This window comes from Lonchura striata, chromosome 4 (genome assembly GCF_050655825.1).
Source record: "Lonchura striata isolate lonStrDom1 chromosome 4, ASM5065582v1, whole genome shotgun sequence".
In the NCBI taxonomy this organism is placed as follows: Eukaryota; Metazoa; Chordata; class Aves; order Passeriformes; family Estrildidae; genus Lonchura; species Lonchura striata.
The window spans coordinates 51,439,982-51,454,733 of NC_140706.1; the positions used below are offsets into that span (position 1 = coordinate 51,439,982).

General features: G+C 43.3%; 1 protein-coding gene across 2 annotated transcripts in view; it reads left to right on the forward strand.

The window, feature by feature from the left end:
* UNC5C (unc-5 netrin receptor C) overlaps positions 1–14,752 on the forward strand; it is a 249,630-nt gene that overhangs the window by 223,258 nt on the left and 11,620 nt on the right. For both annotated transcript variants that reach the window (XM_021550331.3, XM_021550332.3), the window contains 2 exons: positions 8,098–8,266; positions 10,116–10,349. In XM_021550331.3, coding sequence (XP_021406006.1) covers positions 8,098–8,266; positions 10,116–10,349 — 403 coding nt within the window. The remainder of the gene's footprint in view (positions 1–8,097; positions 8,267–10,115; positions 10,350–14,752) is intronic.

Sequence of the window (14,752 nt, forward strand, 5' to 3'; positions counted from 1 at the left end):
ATAGAAGGTGCTATATATGCAATTATTTTCTTTCCAGTCATTATAGAGGAAATCCCTGTTACTTTATTCATGCAGCTGTGGACAACTAATGTCACATACTTGTCTAATTTATTTTCTTCAAGGATCATAAAGCTGCCTCTGCGTGCTTTGTGAAAGCTGTAACTCAGCAAGTCACGCAGAGGATAGAAGGATAGATTAACCTGTGTTGGGAAACATGGCTGGAGATGTGCTGCCTGCCAGCCTGAGCAAGTATGCCAAAGGACACCTGCAGAAGTAAACAGAATGTTGTGAATCCTCACTTACAATGAAGATTTTAGATGTGATTTCTTTCCCTGGGAGAGGAGAGCAAAGCAGTCTGCCTTGGAGCAGCAGGGCTCATTTTATTGTGGAGGCAGTCACTTTCTGGGTGCACAGAGTCCAGCTGCTTATTTGATTTGTGGCAGTTTTTCAGAAAACACGCCAGGCTCCTCATACTCTTGGAAAGCAGCTTCTTAAGGACATTTAAGATGGAGCTCATTGGATGTTGTCTAGATTACTTGGAACAGAATATTTTGCCCTCTTTCCCCAGGTGCCAAGGAGCAGAAGGGGCTGGGAGGCACCCAGCTGTAATGTTCTCCTGCTGCAGGACTGGTTACCAGGCACTTCACTTCTGTTGCAGAGCTACAGCTCAGTCAAAGCTTCTTTTTGGGACTGCATGGGCCACAGATGTTGCTTCATATAATTGGAATCATATGGGTACCACAAGTTGCTGTGTGGCGTATTTATTTTTTAAATCAGCTACTGCACTCCTGCAGCACTCTAGCAGAGAGTGATAGTCCCCAGTAAGGACGAGCTGCAGACATTTACTTGCATGGCCAGGCAGTAACTGCAGTGTGTTCGACAAACCCTGTGAGACCCTGTATTTATTTTCATGAGCACTGTGCCAATGTGTACAACTTGAAAAGTCCTGTTATATGTTGATGTTGTTTGGAAGGAGACACACAGGAAATTATAAAATGTGTGTTATTATCAGAAATGAAGGCAGTCTTGTCCTTGATAATACAATTAGCACTGAGGCAAGAATGTAGTCTCCACAGTGCTGCCCCAGCAGAACCAGGCCAGTAACAGAGAGGGTCCCCACCCCAGCTCACATATCTCCAACAACTTAAGATCCAGCTCACACTTTGTAGAACTGTGAAACTACTTCTGAATAGTCAAGCTGAAACAGAAAATATGTTATCTCTCAAACACCTGCAAATTTCCCTTTTATTTTCCTTTATTTTCATATTAAATTTCCCCAGTTAGTCTCTGAATCTGTAGTACAGAAATGAGACTTCACAACCCAGTAATGCCACTCCTTGTGCTGCCTTGCAGATTGGTTAGAAGAGCTTTCTGAAACAGTGTTTATTCAATTTCATATCCATCAAAGCATGTGAGAGCAGGAAGGTCACCCTAAAAGCATTATCCTTTGGCAGAGATTTAAGGTTCTGATAGCTTGCAGTAAACACCATTGGAGGTAGTTGTTTCTTATAAGTCTGTCAGCATACTCGTGGCTCAGTGTGGTTTCTCTTCTTCTGGGCTGATGCTCCAGGAGAGTGTTATCCCTGCTCCTGTCCTGCAAGCTCACCCTCGTTCTTCCTGTCATGTGGGGCAGGATGGATGGCAGGCAAATCCCAGGCTCTGATCCCTGGCTGGTGTGTTGACCTCATGAAAGATCCACATCCTTCATAAAACAGCTACAGTGGGGAAAATTATATAGGGGTGTTTATTTGTAGACATATATGTACACATGCAAAAACATGTATACATCTATACATGTATACGTATTTATGTAGGTGTTACTTATGTATGTGTAACTGAAAAAATGACAATCCTATGAGAATATATCACAGCTATCAGACAAGTTTCTCTCAAAGCTGTGTCTTTCAGTGGTGAGCAGATGCCCTCTCTTAGTCTGGGGAAGTATCACCAACTTTGAGATTTGCAAGGAGTCCCTTTCTTGAGTAGTGGTTTCATCTGTAAAATCAGCACATTATGTTGGCCAGTACCTGGTAAGAACCTGTTCCCATGAGCATCTGTGAGAGCCTGGCTTTTACAGATTAAGTGATTTATTTAATTAATCTTTAATTTAAGAATTAAATAGCATAAGTATAAACCTTATAAACCTCCAGCCTCCAGGACTTGACTGCCTCAGGTTAAAAAACATATCTTGCTGTGAGCTAAATTAGCGGAGTTGTGTTTCCTTCAGAAACATCTGGCAGTGGTCAGTGCTAGATGGGGTCTGGGCCTTGATGGACCACTGGTTTTATCTTGTGTGGCAGTTCCTGTGTTCCTGTGTTAACCCCTGCTGAGATCACACAGCTTTAGGTGGAGCTACTCTTGCATGCTCTAATCAGAGACAGGAACTGCACAAAACAGCTACAGCTCTGTGAAGGACACTCCTGTATAATCCATCACACAGGAGGTGTTCCAAATGAGAGTGGAGGTCACAAAATGTGTCCACAAAATTTGACAACCCTGAGCCTGAAGATCTTGATGGAATGTGCAAATTTCAAATTAGCTACCTTGAAAGAGAAAAGGGTCAAGTGAGCCTAGCCAGGATTTGTATCAAAGGCTTAATAATGTATGCATAGAGTTTAATATAAAGTCAAGCATCTGATCAATGATTGTGATCCAAGGAGTAATGTTGCTTTTTCACCAGTAAATCTTAAGCTTACTGATGTGAAATAAAAGAAATTGAAATCTTCCACATTTCATTTCCCCACCTTCCTTATCTAAGTTGCATAAACAAAATTACTTTGCAACTCCAGAAGACAATTTCTTGAAGTGCCAGTCACTATAATTGAAAAATTCAACATGAAAAAGACCAGAGCATGAGAAAAAGGGAGGGCAAACTTTCTAGAAGTATTTTTCTTCTGAAGATAGACTGTCAGAAGAAGCAGGGTCTGTCAAGAATATTGTTTGAAACGTAAGAATGAACACATATCAAAAAATAAAGCCCCAGAAATGAAAGGAGAAATAAAATATCTTCCCTCTAACTTTTGTCTAAGCTGTGTAGAAGGGTTGCAACCTGTTGTTATGCAATAGCCATTCCTCTCTCCCTGCTCCATCCTGTGCTTCCTGAGCTGCTGTGATTGCCTGGAGCACAGTGGCAGGGAGCACAGTGTAGTCCCACTGAGGAGCAGAGATTTATCTAGTTGTGCTCACATCTGGTGTCTGACAGCTACCTTAATGAATATGGTCTGGCTTATTACAGGGAGACAGTTTCAAATGAGTAATCCTATTAAAAACACAAATTTGATTGTGAAGGGACCAGATATGGTGAATAAAAGTTTGTTTGCTTTTAAATATAAGTTGACTGTTCTTGATAATCTCTGAGGGATGGGAAAATATCTAAAAATATTTTAGAATGAAGACCTTTCAGTTACTGTTAGTGCCTTTTAATAGAAACATGAAGCAGTGAGTTGAATTTTAGTCTCAGTCTCTTTGTAAAACAAAAACATCTCTTTGTTTTTGGAGTTATACTGAGTGGCCAGTCTCCTCTATTGTTATCCTAAGACTTCTGCAAACCTAAAGTCAAACCCATGTTGATGGGGATTTTTGTAGGGGATTGGGTTTGGGCTTTTTATATTTGGATAACAGCCTAAAAGATTGCTCACAGTTTTGATCATTTCTGCTCATAAGTTTATCTCCCTTGCTCTATAAGCTTCCCTGTGGCTCTGTTTGTGCTGGATCTCCCAAAATCTATAACACATAAATCTCAGTGTTGGTCATAACACATGCCCCTCTAGGCTGGGATCCTGGCTTTGCTGGTGCTGCATCACCTATTTTAGGAGAAGGAATAAAATTGCCTGTAATGAGTGACTACACAATAACTTGTCTTCAGGGAAATTTGTTGTTTACTAATTCCATGAATTACTGTTGGTTTATGCTTTGAAGAATGATTAATATCCCTTGTATAATGTATCTTGTCTACTGCATCTGTTTCTGTTCTCATTAGCTGTAGTAAGGCATAATCCTTTTGTTTTAAAATGGAAATGTAAAACAGTGAGATGTGGCAAAATATTTGTTGGAAGATTTTTGTTCCCTTTTCCTGTCACTTTTCATAGGGCACCTCTCTTCTGTCTGTGCCATTGCATTGTCTAGCCTCATTCCTCTGAGTTTCAGGTGTTTATTTCTGAGATCTCGTGGTGGTCCCTAAACACACTGCAGCTACCTGCAGCCATGGTAGAGCTGGAGAGGAAAGGGAATATCACTGTGATGTGTTCTGATATGCCTTGTCCCAGACAGTGCCAGAAATCAGATTTGCTTCTTGTCACTGTGTCACATCACGTGTTGATGCCGGCTGTGTTGGAGCAAGCTCACCTGAAATGTTGTTACTGTTATTGCTTTATTTGTTACTATTTGTTTGGAACTTGTTTTGTTCCAGCCTGAGCTACTGTACAATTAATAAAATTTTATTTCCTACTCAGATTTTTACCCACTCTAGAATTTTGCTATTGTCTTCTGGCTTTCACTGTTACTTGCAGTGATTCCTTATTAATTGTTACCTGTAAATGTAATGACTGTGTTTTCCACATTGTGGGTAGAAATCCCAGCCTCACAGTAGTCAAGAGAGATTTAGTATTCACTTTAACAGAGCTGGGGTTTCACCTCAACAGTGACAGGGACCCACTTCACACACCTGGAAAACTTCTCTGCAACTCACTGTAGCTCAGTTTTTAAAGGTTTATCTGAATGAGGTGGATGTTGGAGAGTCACTAGGACCAGCAGGGATTCAGTAATTTTATGGTGCCAGTCTCTGATGTGTGTGTGTGGTTAGGAATTTGGGATTGTAAAGTCAAGCACCCGTACAACTGGCCCATTCTTTTGCTCTTCACTAATCAGACTGTTCTCTATCATAAATACCCAGGTCAGGACCATTCATATCTCATCCACTTGGCGATAAATCTTCTAAGTCTGGTGATAAAGATGCTGTTTATGAACATGGGGAAAAAATATTAAGTCTTGATATTTTTAACATGTCCTTTGTATGCTTGCATCCACCTCCCATCTCAGCTCCTCACTCTGCAGTCTGCAATGCATCCTGGCTTGGTGTTCTGCATAATCATTTTGTACTTGTTCTAATCAGCTATAAAATGTTGCAGCACAGAATCATGCCCTTCATCAGAGTCCTAAAATCTGACAGTAAAAAGATTTTGGCATGAAGCAGTGACTAAACTTAACTTTACTTGGAGACAACTTCATACTGTATGATTTAACACTAACATATTATTTTAATGACCTTTTGGGTTTTTTTTTTGACTGCAGGCATCAGTGCTTGTAGATTTTAATTGATTTTCCATGTAAAAAGCATCATATTAATTTTTTAAGGCAATCCTGATATATTCACTCTTACATTTTGATTGCTTGTTTTGTAATTCAGTCCAAAAAAACATGATAGCTTGTATTTTCTTTTATTTTTCATGGGTCAGTACTTTTAGATGAAGTTAGGTTAACTAGATGATTAAGTCTATAGCTGCTCACATCTGCTTTCCATACAAGTATTATAATTTTGAGAGATGTTTCTCATAAGAGAGATACTATTTTTCTTGAAATTTCTTAAATTAGACCATAGGAGAGTGTTCAAATATCCACCAGTTCCCAAGGCTGATGACCATTAAAAAGCACTGACACACTGACTGTTTTTTTAAGCTACTTGTTACTTCTTATGAAAAAAAAATAACAGTGTAAATGAGACAGAAAAAGAAGGCATGTTTTATTGAAAAAGTTTCCAATTATTTATTCAGTCTGGCCTTGCAAAAAAGTGATACCTTTTCTTAATCTGAATCCGATGATTCCCTGTGGTATGCAAGAGGAGCTGGACTAGGTACTCCCATTGTGTTTAATTTATTTTGTGTATTGTTTGTTAGGCTAAAATAGCTGGCACAATACATGGTAGCTGTCCAGATTGTTATACTTTGCATTTTTTTTTTGAAAGACATCTATATCGCAGCTGTTTGTTTCCAGTCCATGGATTTTCAGAAACAATTGTTATGTCATTTAGTAAACTCATCAGTTAATTTCCACAGATGCGTATCATCTGGATTTACTGATTTGCATAGATTTAAATGTTTCAATGCCAGACCCTTTTTTTTCCTCAAATGTTACAAAAACCTCCACAACATTTGTGACAACTAGGGGTAATTTTCAAAAGTGCCTTCATTCCATTTTGAAAAAGGATTTCTCAAAAGTTTGTCTTTCATTCTGTGAGATTAATAGTATAGGCAGGGAGAATTAAGGTGGACAAAATTAAATTAGTGCTATGGACGTATATTTGCAATAACCAGAATAGGTGTGATAAATTTGATATCAAAATAGCTTCTGTCCTGATTTGGCCTCCTTGAAAATGCTATCTAAGATTATCTGCTCTGCTCGGGTGTGGCCTGACTTCAAATATTGTGAGCAGATTTGGCTACCACAATATAAGAGAGACTATTAGAGAGCATCTAAATTATTAGGGAGCATCCAAAGAATGACAGTGAAGATGGTGAAGGGTCTTGAAGGGAAGCCATGTGAGGAATGGCTGAGGTAACTGCATCTGTTCAGCCTGGAGAAGAGGAGACTGAGGGGAGACCTCATGGCAGCTACAACTTCTGCAAGAGGGGAAGAAGAGGGGCAGGCACTGATCTCTTCTCTGTGGTGCCCAGTGACAGGACCAGAGAGAATGGCCTGAAGTTGTGTCAGGGGAAGTTTAGGTTGGATGTCACTAAAAGGTTCTTCACCCAGAGGGTGGCTGGGAACTGGCACAGGTCCCTCAGGGTCACAGCACCAGCCTGGCATAATTCAAGAAGTGTTTGGACAATGCTCTCAGACACCTGGTGTGACTCTTGGGGATAATACTGTACAGGGCTGGGAGTTGGACTTGATGATTCTTGTGGGTCCTTTCCAACTCAGGATATTCTAGGATTCTGTGATTACAGCTACTTATTTTTTTATCTTGGTGAAGACAAAGACTTGCAGAAAAAAAACCAGCAATGTTTTCTCAACTAATTTCTCTAAGACTGATGCACATGTTTTGTAAATGCAGCATGGGACTAAACCCTCAGCCAGAGGAGAGCACATGTGGTCCTGTGGGCAGATCAGGATTTTAAGTGCAGATCACATTGAACGCTTTTAAACTCCTGCTTGCTGGTTTCTGGATCATGAATTTGTCCTCTATTATTTAGGGAGGCAGTTGATAAGGCACATTCAGCTGTATTTGTTATACACCAGATGTCAGGATAGTTAAAGTCACTCATGCTTCCTCTTGTTTTAAGCTCCTCAGTGGTTGGTCTGGGATGGCTTGCACTTGCACATTTGCACACACACATGCACACACACTATAATTTTCAAACCAGAGTGTGTGTTGTGTATCCTAAATATTCATCTGATTTCCCATAACACCAATTCCTAGTGACTGGCAGCAAGCACACTGGATAATACCTGTGTTTTCAGCTGAACAGCTTGGGGTAATCACTAGAAATCTTGGACTTTGCAAGTATGTTTTACCCTTGCACTACTCCTTACCATCCCTTCATCCTTTCTCCTTCACCAGCAGTAACACTTGCTCCCTGCAGGCTTATTTGCAATAGCCATGCCAGTAGATCTGAATGCCTTTTAAGTAAAATGGAGTATCAGCGGTTGGTGATGTCTCAGAACTCAAACTGCACATCTGAGATGTGCAGTCATGTTTACATGCTTATTCAGTGTTTTCCTGTCTTTGTCAGTTTTCTCTGTCCTGAAAGTAAATAATTCTCCCAAGTGGTGCCTACAAGAGCTACCATTCATTTTTGTGTGTCACTGAAGAGCTGTCAAATGCAGCAGTGACCACATTTTTGCAGTGGGTGAAACAAAGCCTCTGCATACCATCTGCAAGGATCCTTCAGAGTGGAGTGTAATCAGCAAATATGGCCTATAATTTGCTGACATCTAAGCATGCATTTTGGCACATACAGATTTGGGAAAAATGAAGGAAAAACAAAACCCACGTATTTTGCTTGCACAGTCTTTTTATTTTAAGAGAAGTATTTTTTCTTTTTACACACCCAAATGAACCTTTTTGTCTTTAATGTATCCATCTTTCTGTCTCCTCACCAGGCCACCTGTGGAAGACAGCCAAACCCTGCTGACACCCGTGGTGAGCTGTGGCCCACCAGGAGCCCTGCTAACCCGGCCCGTCATTTTAACCATGCACCACTGCGCAGAGCCAAACACAGAGGACTGGCAGATCCAGCTGAAGCACCAGGCTGCCCAGGGACCATGGGAGGTGAGGCTCCAGATCTCCAGTCTGTGTGCTGGCTGCATGCAGGACTCTCTGCTAGTCCTTTACTTGCCTTTCTGAACCTGGATGCCTGTATTTTGGGGTTTCCATGACTGCTACAGGCAGGCAGAAGTGCCCTTCCCTACGAGATGTCTAAGCTGCCGTGTGCCCATGCAGAGATCTGCCCTGGGGCACTTTGGCACCTCCTAGTACTAGCAGGTTTGCAAGGTGGGAGCCCTAGGTGGTTCCTTTCCAGTAGTATAGCAGCAGAATGTCCCAGGGCAGTGTGGCAAAAGGATCTTCCCACTATAACTGGAGCACAAATTGATGCTTTCAGCAGGGCTGAGCCATCTTGACAGAGCCCTCCTTTCCAGCTCTGTGCTCCTAGGTCCCTGCTGCCGCCAGTTTGGTCTCATAATTAATTTGGCAAGGGTATTTTCTCCTACTGGTAAGTTTAATAAGGTCAGGGTGGCTTCTGAAGGCTACAGTTGGGCTGACAGCAGCAGAAGTACCATGTCCAGCCAGCATTGTCTTCAAAAGCCTCTCGTGTTTGGCCTCCTGCCTGTGGCACTGGCTCTTCCTCCTGCTGGGAGGGACTGTGCAGCAAACACAGCTCTGTCTCGCCAGCCAATCTGCACCCCACAGCCCAACTCGTGGCACCACACGTGTTCCTGATTTGTGCCTGTGTCTTACTGGCACCTCTTCATTTTCCCCTCATCCTCCTCCTGCCCTAGGCACAGGTTGCTCTGCCAGCCCTGCACACACCCTGGTGTGTGTGCAGCATCCATGGGGCCCCTGGCCATCACACAGCAATCTTCTTCCTCCTGTCAGTTCTGGAGCAGCTCCTCCAAGCTGTGCCTCCCACACACGTGTGCACACACATTCATGCAAGTCCTGCAGCATCACTTGGGGCAGCACCTCCTGCCAGAGCCACGCCATGGAGCAGCACCTTGCCCTCCAAAAAGATTGTGCCACCACTGCAAACGTGGCAGGTTTGCCTCTCCTGAGACCAAGGGAGCCAAGCTTAATGCCTAATGCCAGCTGAGCCCACTCTTCTCAGCTGCCAGGTGTGTACATTGTCCTGCAGAGCTGCAGGCAGCAGGGATGAAGTGGACAGGTTGTGCTGAGCATCGTGTGGCATGTAGTGCCTTCGAAAGAGGCGTCTGTCACCTGCTGCTGACCTTTAGCTTTTGCTCCCTCTCAAAGCCATTCAAAGCACCTTGTGTTGTGTGCAGGATATTACACGCAGGGTTGAATGGAGAAATTAGCAGGGGAGCTGTTTTTCTGTACACCCAGGCCGGGGAGGTCATCTGCATTCAGGCAGTGTTTTGTTCCTCATCCTGCAGTCTCATCACAGAGGATTGTTCTGAGGAAGCAGCAGGTGATATTTCATATAGATGTGGTATTTGGCTGTCACAGAGGTTGCTTCCCTTCCCTGAGTTTTTATAACTCCTTATTGTCGTGCTTAGGAGGTGAAGGGCAGTTATTTATTCAGTATGCCTGAGACTACTGATGCTGAATCATGGTCACCAAATGATTAGTTCTGCAATATCTCTTTCAATAAAAGTCTTGGTGGTATTTTCATTATTTGCCTAACTCTGTCCAGGGCTTTAAAACCAGAAGTGAAGACAGGGGGATTTTTGACCTCCAACATCATCACCAGCACCCCCGAGAAATCTGCTCTCTGTACCTACACAGGAGAAAAGCTGGAAGCAGGACATTTAGACCTTGATTAATCTAAGGGGCAAACAGCAAGGACTTTTTGCATCATCCAAGCTTGAAAGAGGTATTGCTGCCTAAAAGGAGAGTAGCTCTGAGGAGTCACATGCTGTAACTTGGCCTCTTTCTCTCTTAGGATGTGGTGGTGGTTGGAGAGGAAAACTTCACCACCCCGTGCTATATCCAGCTGGACCCAGAGGCCTGCCATATCCTGACAGAAACCCTCAGCACCTATGCCTTGGTGGGACAGTCAATCAGCAAGGCAGCAGCCAAACGTCTCAAACTGGCCATCTTTGGACCCCTGTCCTGCTCTTCCTTGGAGTACAGCATCCGGGTCTACTGCCTCGATGACACGCAGGATGCTCTTAAGGTGGTTCTTGATCTCTTTCTTGCTCTCCCTCTCCCTCCCCAGTTCTCACAGGACTGCAGTCATAGCAGAGAATGAACCCTCTGCTCTATCTATTCATGCTCCCTGGGTTATTTTTCTGATTAGAAGAAGAGCTTGACAGCAAGCTGCTGTTTTACAGTTTAACCCTCACATGTTATAAATTGTCCTTTGCATAGGGATCTCACACTGTTTTCCACCCACCAGTCCTTTTTCCTTTGTTTACCTGTATCATATCCTGAATACTAAGGTTTTTGCATTATTAAAAGGCCATAAGGTACACAGGGCTTCATTCGTTATTCATGTATTTTTAATGCTAAGTGCCAGCTCCCCAGAGATGGGAAAACATATAAATGCTTCTTTGTAAATACTTGATAATGATAAAAGAAGCTTCTGGCCCGTTAATCACTGCCTGCTTTCATACTGCTTTATTACACCCCTTTGCGTGCAGCTTTTTGTGTTGGGAATTCACTACTGGAGTAAAGCAAAGCTGCTGCTATCCATAACTGGATAACCTTACTCTCCCTGGTAATTCCGGCATTCCCACAAACACACACTCACTATGTGCAGATGAGCAGAGAGATAACCATACCTGCTATTTCTCTTTAAAAATACCTGTATGTATACAGAAGGTATCTATAATAGATGCACTCATAAAGTATGTAGTTCCAACTGCACAACCGAGTTTGTTAAAATGTGAGGTTTTTCCTTTAGCTGTAGATAGTGCTACTGCAAATCTTTGTGGCAAAGTGATTTCAAAAGACTACTCTGACTAAGCAGAGTCATCCTGCTGCTGTACATGCTTTTTTTCCCCAGGTCTAGGTGGGAATTCTTGGGATTTAAACTCAAATACACTAGCTGGGAGATGTTTGTGTTTTTCAGAACAGTGACTTCCATCACTGAGTGCAGCACACTTGGTTGTTCTCACTGACACTATCTGATATTGCCTGCCTAGGCTTTACTGAGGGGGTGCTCTTGTATATATAAGAAAGGCAACAAATTATAAGGGTGAAGCAGGCACATGGGGACTTCAGCATGGTTTTGTCCTCTGGTTTTGTCCTCCTTTTTTTGGTCTCTGTCACTGCATCAGTGAAACAATCAGCCTTTTAGAAACAATTATTTTCCCTAATCTGATTTCCCTTTGTTTTTCCTATTAAAAAAAAAAAAAAAAAAAAAAAAAAAAAAAAAGTGGAAAGGATCTTTCACAGCTATCAAGCTTCAAAGGTCCTGATGATTTTATGCCTATGCTGCATAATACAATTTTCCATGGATTTGACAAGGCCTGAGGTAATAATAACTGAGTTGTAGGGGCCTTGGCTAGCCAGCTAATGCAGTCAGAGCTGAGGAATCTAATTAGGAATTACTCAGGAGCTGTTGGTCTGTTTCTAATAGACTGTAGGGAGAGTTGTGTGGTAAAGTTAATCCAATCCAGTGCAACAGCAGAAGGGATCAGGAAAGGCACACAGGTGAACCATTCTTCACCTGAGAAGCTGCAGCCAAATTCTGGGAGGGCAACAGGTCAGTCCTTGGGATCCTGCTGCAGTTAGGCCCCAAAGTGAGACTGCAGATTGGTGAGGAAAGGTGAGCAAAGTCAGGAGGCCACCATCCAACTCAGTAGCTACTGTTTTTCCACGTCAAGTTCATGCATTCTAATTTTCTTTCTCTTTGGCATGTCTACCCCAAGATGTGTGTGTGTGTGGGGGGGCACCCATGGAGTTCAAGACCCAGTCAGCTGGTGGTTTGCAGGTGAACAAGCACATCTGCTTTCTGGCCACAGACTCTTATGAATGCATGAATTGCACTTCTTTGGAAGTGTAAGGTCTGGGGAAGGAGAAGATTGAGAAAAAAGAAGCCTAGTAAGCCAGCAGTAGATGGAAGTGCTGTCTATGGACCAGTGTGTCCATAGGCATGTACGAACTGGTACATACAAACTAAACATCCCCCTGTGACAGTGTTGTGTAGACTCAGTCTATGACTAGATAGAAGAAAAAAGGGGTCGGGCATTTGGCATGTGCTTTCACAGCAGCTGGTGCTACAGCAGCCCCTGCCATGCTGGGAGGACATCCTTGGCACTGCTGTATCACCAAAGGAAGGCATTCACAGAGCAGTTACCACTGGGTGTGGGGACAAGGCGTGCAGGCTGGGCCAGCCGATCCTGAGGTTAGAAGTATTTCAGAGAGGAAAGAAAAGCTGTAAGCAGCAGGTGAAGCACCAGCTGCAACATCTCCATGTCTTGAGGCTGGCAGCTCCAGGCAAAGCACAGAAAGGGTAGGGAAGAGCAATGTTCCCATATTGCATTGCCTGAGCTTTGGAAGAGCCTTTGTAGGGGATCATGTGTATTTTTTAATAGACAATCAAAGGCATTCTGTTATTATTTACAACCAGGAGTGAGTGTGCCATATGCTGACTGTGTTTTAACAGCCACCAAAGGAAGACAAGTAGCTGCAGTATAAAGCTCAGAGCAGTGTTTACCCAGCAGACTGTCCCCTCTCATCATGCAGAGTAAGCGCTCGCAGCTGAGCTGCCAGCTCCCGCAGTACAGCGGGGAAGTGAAACGATTTGCCATCAATAAGGGCTCGGTTATTGTGGGAGCAGCTTAGTGAGGTTCCTGGTGGCTGTGGAGCAGGATGGGCTCGGTGCTGATCACACATGCAGTATCCTCTGCCCCACAGAGTCCTCAGCCACCTGGATGAGACTCTCACAAAAATGCTTTTTGGGCAAGGATGAGGGGAGTTGTGACCTTGAGTGCTGGCTTCTTTTTTTAAGTCTAATTTTTGCACTTTGAAGGGGATGACCAAGGTTAAAAAGAAAGAAAAAACAGAAAAAGAAAAAAGTAATAATATGATAGCTATAAAGAAATCCATCTGCTTTGCTCTCTTTATTGATGTGTGCCTTTGAGATTAAGGTATGTGACCTGTGTGTGGCAGAGTGGCAGGAGCTGAGCAGCCAGATACATGGGAACAGCTGCCTCCCACACTGGGGGCATGTGAAGGACTTCAGGCTGTAGCAGGGTGACATTCCCCAGCCTGTCTTGTGCTGTGCAGTAACTGTCTTCAAAAAAAACACCCAAAAATGGGCACAATAGGCCTGTGATCTTCTCTCTATAGTTTAATGCGTATTTTTTTCCTTTTATTGAAGAAAGACACAGCTTCAACTGAACACCATAGTTTGCTTGGGCCCCTTTAATGAGGAGGCCCAGGCTGAGGCTGTTCTGGTGTCATGGGTGATGGAGTGATGATTTACACAGCTCCCTCTCCTAGGAAATAACTCCTGCCTTGCAGGGTGGTGAGAGACAGTGGGCAGGATGACCACAGCCACCTCAGCATGGGGCAAGAAATATGCAGTTCAAGTTTTGGCTCAGGACGACACAGAGGTGCCAGCCAGTGAGATAAGCACTGCTCCAAAAAAAGGTCATATGGCAGGAACCAGCAAGCATGTTTGAAGGGCTGTGCAAGTCATGGCTCCAAATTAATTCTGAATTAATTAGCTAAATGGCATGGGAGAAGCAAGGGCTGCTTGGCATCCTCCAGTTAGAACATGTGGAAGGGCTACAGTAGCCTAGGGTGGCTACCAGAAGTGAGTTGTTGAAACTAAACACACAGATCTGGTGGGTGGGGTGATGCAGCATCATGCTACAGTTTTTCCCCACAGTAGTGTATCTCCCAGAGCTGGTGCAGCAGGGGCAGGAGCAGCTTCTCAGCACACCTGCCCCGCTTGCCTGAGAGGTGGCATCTGCAATTTGCTCACACAGTCCACAAGTCATCCTCCGGACCTTCCAGGGAGGTAATTGGAACATAATGAAGATCTATAGTAATCAGATAATTACTATCGATTACTCTTTAGACATCTTGATGAAGTAATTAGGTGGCACTGGAAAGGAGCTGGAACTGATTCATTGGCATAACCTTAATCTGAAAGGTTTCCTAATTTTGTTTCTTTTCCTCTAATAGCCAATAAAAGAACATTGGTTTAGCTTCAGAATCTGCCAGATGCTTTTCTTATATGCTTACTACCTCCCTAAATGTGGTCAGGAGCAGCTTAGCTAAAATGGGGGCTTCTTTATTTGGCCTGGGGCAGAATCCCAATGTTGTGTGCTCCTGTATTTTAGAGCATCTCCACTGTGTATGATTGTCTTTAGCCACATGAGACTGGTTGGCTGGTTGACTCCTTTAATTAAATGTGACTGAGATCGGTTATGTTGGTTTCTAATGGGGCTCCTGGGGCCTTTATACTAGCTTCTTCCATGTGGTCCACAGTTAGGCTCTTTGTAGATAACATTCCACTGTGGTTTTATTAATGTCAGGCTTATATTTAGCTTCATAAATGACCAGACTCTTGTCTTGCTAGCTTTTGATCACATGATCAATATTTCAGTAGCACTGAACCTG